Consider the following 13,203-nt stretch of genomic DNA (forward strand, 5'->3'; position numbering starts at 1 on the left):
CCAATCAGAAACTCGACCATGCCGGCTCGGCAGGTGCTTGGAGATCGCGGTCAATGGCTCTCGAGAACGACCGACACTTTTTACACCGAAAGCAGAAAAGAGCGCCGACTAATTTTGCGCGGCGCTCCATTATGGAGCAATCCTTTTTCCTCCGCGGCTCCGTCGTTCTTTTAATTGTCTCGGCTAATTCGACGACAACGGCTTGATAGCGGAAATAAATTTTCAAGTCGTTTCACGATGGACTTGCGTTTACGCCGAAATGAAAATTTGAATAATCGTAAGCGAAAGAGACATCGTCTTGTCTCTGGATAGGAAAACATCTCTCTCTTGCACATTCAAGGGAGGGATTGTTCGGATCAACTGTACGTATTCTCGATATCTTCGTTAGCGTGCACGCATAAAGTGCCGATCAACGCGCGTCTCGCCTGATGTGCGAACGAGGGTTCTCCTCGAGCTGAAAGGGGAATGAAAGTTTGACACGGACGTCGGATGCGGTTCGCCACGAAGCTCGACCGGCAGACACCCCACGGTTTGTTGCTTCGCACCCTCGCTGTCGGGTCTTTTACCTCCCTCGCATTCAGCTGTCACGTGGCTCGTGCTCGAACGATCGCCGGCGTTTCCGCTTTATTTTCCATCGTCCGGCGCGGCGTCGCATCGGGTGTCGAGTGACCGATCTCGTTAACGATCTCGTGCGGCGGTCGATACTTCCTGGCACGTTCGAGGCCTCGCCGGTCGGAAAGCAATCGCGCGACGCCTCGGCGCGAATGAGTTCTCGGAAAAAGATCCGAGCCGGCACAGACGGGACGAGGCGAGACAAGCGAGGATTCTTCGTTTTAATTTATGCGCGGCGTAGCTCCAGGCATTATTAGTCCTAGCTGGCTACGAGGGGCGTGACGTCACGCGGCTAAAACAAAGGATCCTACCGGTGCCCATTTCACGTCGGCTCCCTTTTAACCGTGCCGACAGGAGGGTGCGAGGGACCCCGGGCCTCGCCGGTGCCGGTGCCGGTGCCGAGTACTCTGGTACTCTTTACGCTCCGTCAATTTCGTACTACGCACTTTTTCACCTATACGATTCGTTTGACTAAACAATCTCTCGCGGTTCGTTCCAATTTGAGAAGGTGATAATTCGTTACGAAGAAAGGCGTATCGCTCCAAGAGGTAGCAAAGACAAAAGGGTGACAATAGCTGCGAGTCGCGATCGAGATGGTTAAACGCGTACGCGCAACGCGTCACGGAGGGCGTGTATCCACGCGTAGGGTTCAGCGATGGAGACTGTGGAGGGAGCTGATCGAGGGACGTCGTTGTCTCCGCAGGCCACTGTCATATTGTCCCGGCGGATCGATACGTGGCCTGCCTACAACCTGCACTCATCGAGCTTGAAGAGGGCGTGGCTCGTACACCGGCGGAGAGACACTCAACCCCGTTGCGATCTCCACCGCGCTAAACCTTCCGCCTCCCTCTCGACGTAAAAGCAGGAGAGACGATTTCGTCCTTTCAACCCTCCGCGGTTCTCCCGTGCCAGTCGTCACCCTCTACGACCTCTGCGTCAACGAGCGCTCCCATTCGTCGAGAGCATCGTAACGGGGAGCAATCACACGGCGTCCGGAGATTTCTCGGAATAATAACTCTCGATACCTTTCGACGTTCTCTCGTCGTTCAAATGTAAATTATAGATATCTCGCCCTTCGCACTTTTCTAGAGATATAAATCGTTCTCGCGAAACAGATCCGCATTTTAACGCGTATTGTTAGTTATTTAACTTATTGCTGGTTTAAAGGTAACGACGCTAAGTCAGTCGGAAAGCCTTGAAACGGCGCTTCGTACACGAGCGCATCCTAAATAAGGACCATATACAACAATATGTCATGTTACCGCGAAGAAATATGAGCGGGACATTTGTTGTGCGCCTTGATGAATGATCGAGGCAACCGAGCAGGACTCCGAATCTCTTCGAAGGATAGATCGAGGCGTTGTGCGGTCGCGACTTCTCTCCGCTTCTCCTTTCTCTTCGCTCTTCCACCTTTCTCGCATTCTCTCTCTCTCCCTTTCTCTCTCACGTCGCTTCCATCCTGGGAGGGTGCGCGCGTTCGTTGTCTTTCGCCGGTGTTGCTGGCGCAAGGTTGAATCCACGTGGGGGCGTGTCGCCTCCATGGCGCCGGCTGCTAATGGCCGCGCGGCCCTCCAGACCTTAATTTCCTGCCGCTTCCGCGGACCCTCTCGCTTTTACCTCTCCGCGTCTAAATCCGCTTCGGGACCTCTCCTCTTCAGCCTCCGGCCCTTCAGTAGCCGCCGACGCTCTCCTTGTCCTTTCACCCCCGCGCTTACCCCCGCGAGCGATTTGCATGGAGCTGCTTTTGATGAAGTTCGTTATCTAAAGTTTCAGTCGGCTTCTGCCGTTCGCTCTAATTTTTAACTCGCGCACAAATTGCGTCCCCTCTAATTCCTCGGGCCGCGTGTGCGCGAAAGGGCACGAGTTCCGCAAGTTTCTCAGGAATTGAAAGGCTCATTGAAATCCGCCATGGAATCTACACACAAATTGTGTCAAATTGAATTTGTTCAATTTGCATCAAGAGTTCATCACGCTTCTATCACAAATTATACTTCTTATCTCGTTACCGCTCGCATACTTATGTCAGATCTCAAGCGTGATCTTGATCTTCTTCATTTGTTTCCAAGACCGCAGCGGTTTCCCACGTTATTTTGGGTCGCTTAATATGGTATCATGAAAATCGTACGTCGACCTTGTGCTTGATTCGAGAACAATTTGCATGAAAGCGGCCTAGGTGGAGCGCGGTCGGTCTATCCGGGTCTCATTACTTTCAGCGACTAATCTCGGATCTCTTCTAGGATAGGAGCGGCAATTTAGTGTCATTATACGCCCTTAGGGGAAGACTTTTCTCCTCTCTCTTCTTGGACCCGGGCCCGGACCCGGGCTTCTTTTTAGATCGATTTAGACGCGGCGGGGCGATTATGGGCGTCCTCCGACCGCCAGATTTCGATATTACGAACCGCGCTGGCACGAAAAAGTACCCCGACAGTCCCGTGAATCGATACGCGCGATACGTAATTCGCTCCAGAGTTGTTATTACCGATTTGCGTAATCGCGCCGACGAGATTGCGCCATAACGAGCGTTTCCGATGTTAAAAATTCCGAAAAGAACTGGTAATGCCCGCCCGAGCGTTAGCACATTGTAAACCGCGACCATGCATGCCCGTAAACATTTGTTGGCGTGTGCGTTCTCAACAAAAGAATTTATAATCTTTTATACGAACATCGCGTCGCACGGCAATGTATGTACCGATATAAAAAATCAAGATAGATATCGATAAGGCTCTTTTCTTACGTTATAGTAAAACAAAAATGTGTAGACCACAGAGTGAGCGTAGATTTTACAATAATGTTGCAGGATCATCCGAGCTTACGAGGGACACCTTTGGCCATGCTGGCGGCGCAATGCAACAAGCTGAGCAACAAGAGCCCGCCACCGCTGGCGGACGCAGCTGTGGGCAAAGGTTTCCACCCCTGGAAGAAGAGCCCGCAGAGCAGCGGCAGTTCGCCACAGCACACCGGCGGGGGAGGCGGTGGCGGAGGTGGAGGGGGTGGCGGGAGCAGTGGGTGCACAACGACGGGAGTGAGCCAGAGACCGGCGGCGACGAGCAGCGCCGGCAGCACGACCGGTGGTTACGCCAGGGCGCCGGTGACGTCTTGCGCCTCGACCGCGCCACAATATGGTAGCGAATTGTATTTCCCCGGGACGGCGAGCGCCCAGCCGGCCGGTGACCCGCATCACCATCAAAGTAGTCTTCTGGGCAAGGTCGAGGGCGCGACTCTGGGCTCGGTGTACGGCAGGCATCCGTACGAATCGTGGCCGTTCAACGCGATGCCGGGCGCAACGCACGGCGGTATTAAAGCGAGCGACGGCTGGTGGGACATGCACGGCGCCGCGACTGCCGGCGGATGGCTGGACGTGAGCAGCACCGTCGGCGTCGGTGTCCACGCGGCGCAAATGGCCAATTACTCGGCCGACTATTCGACGAGCCTAGCGCTGGCCGGCAATCACTTGCTGACCACAGCTACGACGGCCGGTCACAATCTCCTGCAAGATACGTACAAGTCGATGCTACCGGGCGGGCCGCCCGGATTTGGGCTCCATCATCACGCGGCCGCCACAGCCGGCGCCGGCGCCGGTGCCGGAAGCCCTCAGGGCAGCGGCGGCGGTGTCGGCGTCGGGGGCGCCGGCGTCAGCCAAGCGCCCTCGCCGCGTTCGCAGAGACGCTACACCGGGCGTGCCACCTGCGATTGTCCGAATTGTCAAGAAGCCGAGAGACTCGGTCCCGCCGGCGTGCACCTCAGGAAGAAGAACATCCATAGCTGCCACATACCGGGTTGCGGCAAGGTCTACGGGAAAACGTCGCATCTGAAGGCCCACTTACGGTGGCACACTGGTGAGCGACCGTTTGTTTGCAACTGGCTTTTCTGTGGCAAGCGGTTCACACGTTCGGATGAGTTGCAGCGGCACCTTCGAACCCACACCGGCGAAAAGAGATTCGCCTGTCCGGTCTGCAACAAGCGGTTCATGCGCAGCGACCATCTCGCGAAGCACGTCAAGACCCACAGCAGCAGCAGCAGCAGCAGCGGCAGCAAGGGCAAGGGGGGAGCGGGGAGCTCGTCGGCCGAGTCCTGCTCCGACAGCGAGGACAACGGGAGTCAGCAGAGTCCCACTTCCAGCTCGGTGCCGCAGCCGCAGCCGCAGCCGCCGCAGCAGCAGCAGCAGCCGGCACAGGCCCAGCAGCAGCAGCAACAGCAGCAGCAGCAGCTGGCGGCGGCGGCGGCGGCGGCGGCAGCGGTAGCGGCGGGCCAGGACACCAGCAACACCACCTCCCCTCAGACCACCACCACCACTCTCGGCCATCAGCCGACAACACCCATGACTCCAATACAGATGACCCCGCCGCCTCTGACCCCACACCATCCCCACCACCCGCATCTCCCGCCTCTAATGCACCATCCTCATCATCACGCAACCTCCGTCCCGGCGGCGCACCACCCGCACGCGGGGATGAGCATGCACTGAGCCCGGTGGGGCCCGGAGCCGGTGCCTGCAGTACCGCTGCCGCAACGGCCCTGGGCTCCCCCCTATCCTACCCCCTCAACCTGAACCTCATGCAGAATCACTCGACCATCAATCCATCGACTCCCCATCACCACCATCAGCAACACCAGAATCATCACCATCACCATCACCATCATCATCACCCATCGCACCAACAGCAGCACTCGCGACAAAATAACTCCTACTCTGTGCAACAGAATCCTGGCACGCCGGGGACCGCGCAGACTCCCTCACCCTCGTCCCCTGCGCCTGTACATAGTCTCTAAGCGGTTACGAGCGCACTCGCGTCCAACCACCGGTCACAATCCACCGCACGTCCGTCCGCCGCGCTCATACACGCAGGCACGAATGATACCTACACGTAGACACGAGTACATACACGGAGTTTACACACGAATCTGGCTCCCCGTCCTGGTTCTGAATACGGAGATGGTCCTCGTAACGCACGCACGCGGAAATTTCAGGATTTTTTATTTGTACATAATATATATATTTATATATAGAAAGAGAGAGAGAGAGAGAGAGAGAGAGAGAGAGAGCGCGAACGAGAGGGAGAGAAAGAGAGAGATGATATTATATTAATTAAGTGGTGTAATGATGTGTAAAAAAGTAACCCGTATAAATATATAAATATAAATATATATATAAATATATAAATATATATATATACATAAAGCACTGTCGCGTTGTACCATACACCGACAAAACACTTCGCGCCCTGCCGACTCTTCTCTTCCATTTCATTTTTGGAAGGCGAGAGACGGAACGAACTAAAGAGAAACGACCGTGGAGTATGGACACGGACAGGTTCCAAACGATTTCATACCACACAGGGCCTTGAGCATTGTCTGACGAGAAAGCGATTTTCCTTAGTGAATTAAAAATTTTTTCCAGGCAATTTGTTGATTACGTTTGGAACTTGGACTTGAACGATAACCCATATCAGCCCACCCTTTGGATGTAGTATCGCACTATTATCAATGAATTATTATTAATTATTATTAATTATTAATTATTAATTATTACTATTAACTCTTCTTTATTACTGTATTATTATAAAAATTATAAATTCATTTTAAAGTGAGAGAAAGAAAATAAATAATGCTTTTGTGAATAATGAAGACTCTATTCGACTTTCACTCCATTCACGAAGCTCGTTCCCACCGCCCAAATGCCAACTTCCTACCGTAATCTACGAAAAGACAGTCCACGCTAGTTTTTCATTAACTCCTAGCTCAACCTTCGCCCCTTGCTGCCGCTGATTGTTAAGGTGCGACCCGTGCGCCCCGTCAACCTGGATTAATTTATCTTCCTCGCCTGCTAAACGTTGATTCCTACGCACGAACTGAAAGTAAGTCCATCCACAATTGTTTTGCGAGTACAACGTCGCGTCTGTCCGCCAATAATGATTTTTCATTTTGACACATAGATCTAAATATTCGCGATGAAGGATCTCGTTAATCCGACGCTAGCGAATACCCCGAGCGTATCAACAGACCGACAAAGAACATTGATTGTGAGCGGAGAACACGACGGAGCACGAGCGGGACACGAGCTTCTGGGACGATATTATCGCACGGGCCGTTAAATCCCAGATCCTACCAACCGTGAAATGTCCCGTCATAACATCAGGCCTCCCCCACTTTGTCGTGCCACTTTATTTTCCCGCTCCGGGATTTTATTCCGACCTTCGCTCCGTTCGGAGATTTCGTCGATTACGCGGCGTCGGACATCGTTCTGGCATCGCCTCGCGGGCGCAACGGAAATGCGTCCGATACGTGCTTCAGCTTCTCGATCTTATTAGCGAGAATGACTCGGCTCGCTTCTCTCGGGCCTAAACAGTGGAGTAGCCGCGTCACGCGATCATTAAGCTTCTATAAAGTTGATTCTGCCGAGCATTCTGGCCGGTCATAATTGATTACAACATGCGCAATATTCTTCAAACAATGACAGCAGACGCAGTAATTCGTGTCACGAGACAATTGCATGTTTTTAAACATAGATTGCCGTTAACAGATTAATGAAGCAATTAGAGAAAAATCATCTCTCGCACGAAAATCAACTTTCAATCTACGGACCAAACTCGTGTGTCCCGTCGAACGCGCTGCAGATTCGGCATGCCCTGACGGAGACACCGCAATAAACAATTTTCAAGCGCGGCGCCATAAACTGGATCAATATGGCAGAGATTACGAAATAAGATCGTTATGCAAAGCAGTCGGAGAGGGTCGCGCCGGGGTTGCGCCGCAGCGATTCGCGGGGGGGTGCGGTTAACGTCTAGCGGCAAGCGTGCAAGCCCGGGGGATGGCTTTTTCGGTGATTTAACCGAGGAGGGTGAACGTTTGTTATTCAATTTGCAACCCCCTCGGTACCAGCCACTGCTCACCCTCTACCCACAGATCATCGCGCCTTTACGACCATGGCCGTACGCTCCTAATGCAGGAAGCGTTCTTCCTCGCTCGAGATATAGCGATTGGTGGGTATTCCGCGCCGCTTCAACTCTTCCGCACTTACGTAACTACTTTATCATCCATTCTATTATTTGTTTCACGGAAGCTGACAACAGTCACACGTACAGCGGCCGCAACGTGCTGAATCTCTGCTGTGCTCGCAATCAGTTATAATTCATTAAATTAAAACAAGCATTGTTGCTGTGAAATAAACTAAAAAAAGTTCGAAACAAATTAATTTCTCTACTTCGTCGTAATCTTTTATTCTCCTTCAAGTATTACACCACGTTTGCTGTATATTTTCAAATTAATGCGACTATTTATATAATATCGATGTTTCGATATTTAAAAAGTTAATACTTAAAGGGAGACAATATAATCTTCAATAAAATATTTTCGCGAAATATTTAGTAGGCTTGACGTGAATTTGATTTTACCACGTGTACTTTCTGTAATTCTTCCGAAGAAAGTGACAATTAGCCTTGCTATTATTAATGGCCTTTCATCATATATGTCCGTACAAATTACGCCTCGAGAGATACGAATGGACTGATATTCGATTAGCTTGGCGGATACTCGATGTCAACGTACGGTTTTATCGTGGTGCAAGTTTTCCCGCGCTCGTATTTATATACGCGCGCCAATAAATTAAAGGGAAGGATTTCCTCCGGGAGATAGTCCGTCCAGCAGCTTGCGAGTGAATAATTAGACGCGTGCGGGTGTCACGTCCGCGAGACCATTCTCAAGGCTCGGGGTCATTAGATCCGTCTGTTCTTTCGAACGTGTTGCGATAATAAAGGTCGCGCACCGTCACCAGACAAAGACACCGCTGTGCGATTAATTTCACGGCGGTGCGCCCCATCGCGATACAATTGAAACGAATGGAGCGGCGGGAGCGTTTTATGAAGCCGGCGGAACGACACTTTGCTCGCAAACACCGTCCCGCACGGATCGCGTTCATCACGATCTATAAATGGATTACAAGCGGCAGAGGTGTAGCGTACAACCGAGAGAAATTAATGGAATACGTTGCACGTTACAAATATAAAAGTAGCAGTTAATGTAAAAACATTTATGGGCGCGGCAGGTAAGTGAAATGCTTTTTATTTCGTTGTAATTAAAAATTCAGTGATAAAAATTTCAAGTCAATTGGTTTCCGTCTGGTGAATAACGAGTATACGTCCCAAGTAGAGGAGGCGACGGTAAACTAGCACTTTGAAATTTCACACCGCGATGTCGGCAAAGGTTAGAAAAAATATGGACAAAGGAGTTCAAAAGATTCGTTTCTCGCCCCTTCGAAGTCTGTTAACAAATCTCATGATCCTAACGATTTGACTTCGGTCGGGGATACCACGGTTAAAATTTCAAAAGCGAACCGCCTCCTTCTCGAACTCGCCGCAGACTGGCGTTTCTGGGCAAGGGCGAGAGGCCGCGTGATAAAAAAAATCGACATATCGCTGGATACATGATAAGAACTCTTTGTACTCTTTGTCTTTTGTGAAAAAAAAATAGAAAGTATCTGTTGAAAAGTGACACACGTTTTTCTCTCGAAATAATTTGGATTATTGCGTCAAGCAATAGATTTTATCTAGATCCGCTACAATATTATTTGACATTTGTTAAGCGCGAACGAGACGGCGTAATCAACCTGCCGAACAGTCGAACAGATTAACACGCTAATCCGAACCGGTTGTAAAGCCGAGGGAAGGCTGCAGAGAGAAGACTAACGAGGCTATGGTTAGACCCACGGTTTATGGACATATGGTTAACACAGTTACATGTAGTTTGCCGGAAAAGCTGAGCGACACACATGCGTGAGGTTAGTACGCACTTCAAAGGCCGCCGTTTTCAGTCGCACGCAGACGCGCGCGACGTACACGTGCTGGTATAAGAGAAGCACGCGAGTCCTGTTACCAAAGTGCCGCGCACTCGAAAAAGCGGGGATTGGAAAGACGGGATCGGGAAACCGGGGAAACTGCCGTCTGAAAAGTCACCTCGAACCCGAATAAAGAGCCCTTTTAATTTAATGACCGCTGAATTTTATTAACGACGCATACTGCGTGACGAGGGGGAGAGGTGTGATTCATTATTCACACAACTATTTAAAGAATTCGACGCGTGCGAGTGTATGAGCGCATAAAATATTGAAGCGCCTTATAAATTATTAATGCTACACGGAAAGACCGGCTAAGGCAAAAAATAACTAAAATTAAAATGTTGCCGTATAAATAGTGGGGCATTCACATTGTTTTGTGTTGCAACATTCACGAAGTTTGCTGCACAAAATCATACCAATGTGGATATGACAACCACAGATATAATTTATTGGGGTTGTGTCAACCCTAATTGGACATGTGATAACCGTATCGGTCTCTCCGTGTACATTTCCGCAAATTTTTGCATTTTGATATGTTTTTAAACATTTATCATCGTTTAATAAATGTTTAAAAAACGTAACTGTCTCGTGTAAAAATGGTACTTCGGGTAAGTAAAAAAAAACCGTTTTAACGTTTCTCAAATAATTACGGAAAAGGCGTTGAATTTTATACGTTGCTCATTTGTTCAACTTGTGTTAAAAATTAATTTTTGACGTTTATTAAAATTTCTTTTGAACATAGCGTTGGGTTTTATACCAGATAGCCTTGTATCTCTTGCGAATGAAGTAGTATATCTCGGAAAATCAGACAAATAACGTTATCCGACACGAGCGATCGATGCGCTCTCGTGTTCGACAATGTCGAACAGACGAGTCTAATGGGCAAACAACACCGAACATTCTGACGCTGTCATAACGAGCGTCGGCCGGCCATCGCATCGTGCCGCGCGGCACCGAATAGAAGAGGCCGAGGCAATCCTGTAACGCAAGGCTGATAACATTACCGTCCGATTCGAGTTAATTGCTCGTCGTTAGAGGTCATTAAAGTATCCGGTTGGTTCACGCGACACTCGTCGAGGGGCCTCGGGGACGCCGCGGTATTCCTCTGGGCCGGCTAACGAATCACATCGCTCCCGCAATCACCTCGTTACGCAAGCTTATCCTAATTGAAGCGAACGGCCGGGGCTAATTATCGAGCGCTGTCAATTTCGATATCAATTCGTTATTCGCTCGCGATCGATGCTCGTAGCCAATATACGTGGCGCGTTTCTGCATCACGATCATGATGCGGTCGCTTTTAATCACACGAGGTGGATTTAAGAGCCGGCAACTGCGTGTAATTAAGCGTCCCGAACGTGCGGGAGACGCTTATATCGCATTTGTCGACATTTGCTTTTCATTAACACGTTGGGGTTACGATGAAAAAAACGAACGACAGGATGAAAAATAACTGCCACTAAGCAGAGCCGAGCCTTGCAATTGTAATGATTTCGCCTCGATAAGATACGCGTCATTTATACCGGAGAAATCGCAATTCAATTTATCAATATTCCTACACGCTTACATTTTAACGAGGGAAAAAAGAAGCCTTGGAATCATCTCCCGATGATAATTCAAAAGCGAATCGCCGACCCCGCGCACGAGGGGTTCACGAAAGAGCGGCACGGTAGCTAGCGGTTCGTAGCTATCGACCGATAATTTCATGGCACATCGAGTAGGTATGTCGAGAATGGATGGAAATTAGTTGAGATGGCCGTCGAGTTCCCGAGTTAATTGATACGTCCGCGCCCGATGAGGCGGCGGAATACACACACAGCGCCGGCCCCGGCGCACACATCCCGTCCCGTATGTACGTATACATAATGTACAACGCAACCACATTGCATTCCGGGTTTGTCCGAGTCCCGCGTGATTTAACGGCTTCGCTTCCTGGCGATCTAGTTAACGCGCGTACGCACACGCGTGCACCACGGAGTATTAGTGCAGTTTGCAGGGTGACGGAGTACGCGTGAAAGACGAACAGACTGGTCCCTCCGCCTCTCTCTCTCTCTCTCTCTTGGAACCCCACGGGCCATCGCACAGTGACTAATACCCTTCCGACCGTATTTTTATCTTGCCACGAGCGAGTGGTCGCCCCTCGACAGCAAGAAATCCACCATGACAACGGATGTGCCAAATAGATGGCAACATCTAGAGGGAACGCGCGGCTATCTTCGACGGCGTGTTCGCGAACGGATAGCTTTTTTTAGGATCGGCCTAATGATGTCGATTACGAAGAAATTTTATATTAATCCTTGCAATCTTTTACAGAGAGTGGGGTGAAGAGAGAGGAGGAGGAGGATGAGGAAGAAGAGCAGAAGAGTGACAGAGGAACTGTGTCTTCATTAGACTCGTGACAATTTCGCGGTACATATGTTAAATCGAGATATTTCGTTTTATATTCAGTGAGTATGCCCAAGTAATTTTGTATTGAATAAAATAAAACGTTTTGTCGGGGACATGACGAAATTTAATTCGGTATGAATCATGCCAATTGTCGACGCGATTAAACATTTCGTTCGCGGAATTTTAACCCTCGCGTTTTACCGTTCGTACTACCCTTTGTCTCGTTACCTCATGGTTGCGAAACAGAACGCTTAAAAAATGTATGAACTAGCCGTGGTATAAACGATACCTTCGAGCAGCATTGACTGAGTTCCCTTTCTAATTCATTGAGTTGTTATCGACCTTTTACTAAACGGTAAAACGAGCCTGTTACTCCTTTTACACGTCGATTTCTGTGTATCGACTCACAATATTCGGGCGTGGAAAAAGAGTGAGAAATGACAAAACTGCTACACGCCCCTGCTGAGAATCTAAACTTGTGGGTTAATGTATGTCACGATCTTCAGATCAAAGTTATTTCACCAACACATGCCACTCACTGTTGTACGAGGTGTTAATTGGCTTCTCGTGAAACGATCATTTGTCAGATTCGTAAGGCGGACGAAGCCGAGCCACAGTTGGTTCCGTCCGTGAAACGATTTATGACAGCCGAGTCGGTCATGCGGGGCAGCCGGAAGTCGCGGTACTCTTTGTTCCTTCGCTCCTTCTTATAATACCACCTCAAACTCATTTATCGCATTTACATTCTCCGGCCTGTTCCTCGCCCACTCGTCACGTTCAGATTATTGAATTAGATATACGACGGAATTGAATTGATTTTCGCCAGTCATCGCACGATTCACGACGGTTCTATATGCACGCGAGCACACGCAAGGAAGAACAGGATAGCGCGAGAGAAGCGGAGGAGAAGGAGTAGAATGACGGGGAAAAGGAGACGCGGTATCTCGAGAAGAGTCAACGGAGAATGGATGAGGCGAATAAAGTTCTTCTCGTTGCGATCGTCTGCGATCGCTGATAAATTTTGTTTCTCGGCCTTTGCCTCTCTTTTCTCGTATCTTCCCCTCGGCTCCAAGGTTCGACACTTCGACATCGCAAATTCGAGCAGTGGGACTGTCATTGAAATCGATTTTCACGTTTGAGATTGTGCGTTCATCGGCAAATATTAATATTGCATCATGAAACGAGGAGTAATAACATCAACGTGATATTATCGGGAAAATTACTTTACGTCGTCGAGTATTTTTCAAGTTTCTCCCTCGCCCTACGACTATCGATCATTTACATAAACACGAAATAAAAGAATAAACGGAGAAGGATACGGTACTTACTAAATTTCTCCGGACATATGCTTTCCCGTGATAAAGGACCAAAAAAGT

General features: G+C 49.5%; 2 protein-coding genes across 2 annotated transcripts in view; one reads left to right on the plus strand and one right to left on the minus strand.

Moving 5' to 3' along the window:
- LOC105567143 (transcription factor Sp9) overlaps positions 1-5,491 on the plus strand; it is a 35,326-nt gene extending 29,835 nt beyond the window's left edge. Inside the window, exons 2-3 of the mRNA XM_012021758.1 lie at positions 3,410-4,448; positions 4,517-5,491. Of these exons, the coding sequence (XP_011877148.1) occupies positions 3,410-4,448; positions 4,517-5,382 (1,905 nt within the window). The 3' untranslated portion in view covers positions 5,383-5,491. The remainder of the gene's footprint in view (positions 1-3,409; positions 4,449-4,516) is intronic.
- Positions 1-13,203, minus strand: part of LOC105567142 — a 90,600-nt gene that overhangs the window by 18,186 nt on the left and 59,211 nt on the right. The gene's annotated exons all lie outside the window — the stretch shown is intronic.

The sequence above is a fragment of the Vollenhovia emeryi genome, unplaced genomic scaffold (assembly GCF_000949405.1).
Source record: "Vollenhovia emeryi isolate VEMERY1.0 unplaced genomic scaffold, V.emery_V1.0 DF939140.1, whole genome shotgun sequence".
In the NCBI taxonomy this organism is placed as follows: Eukaryota; Metazoa; Arthropoda; class Insecta; order Hymenoptera; family Formicidae; genus Vollenhovia; species Vollenhovia emeryi.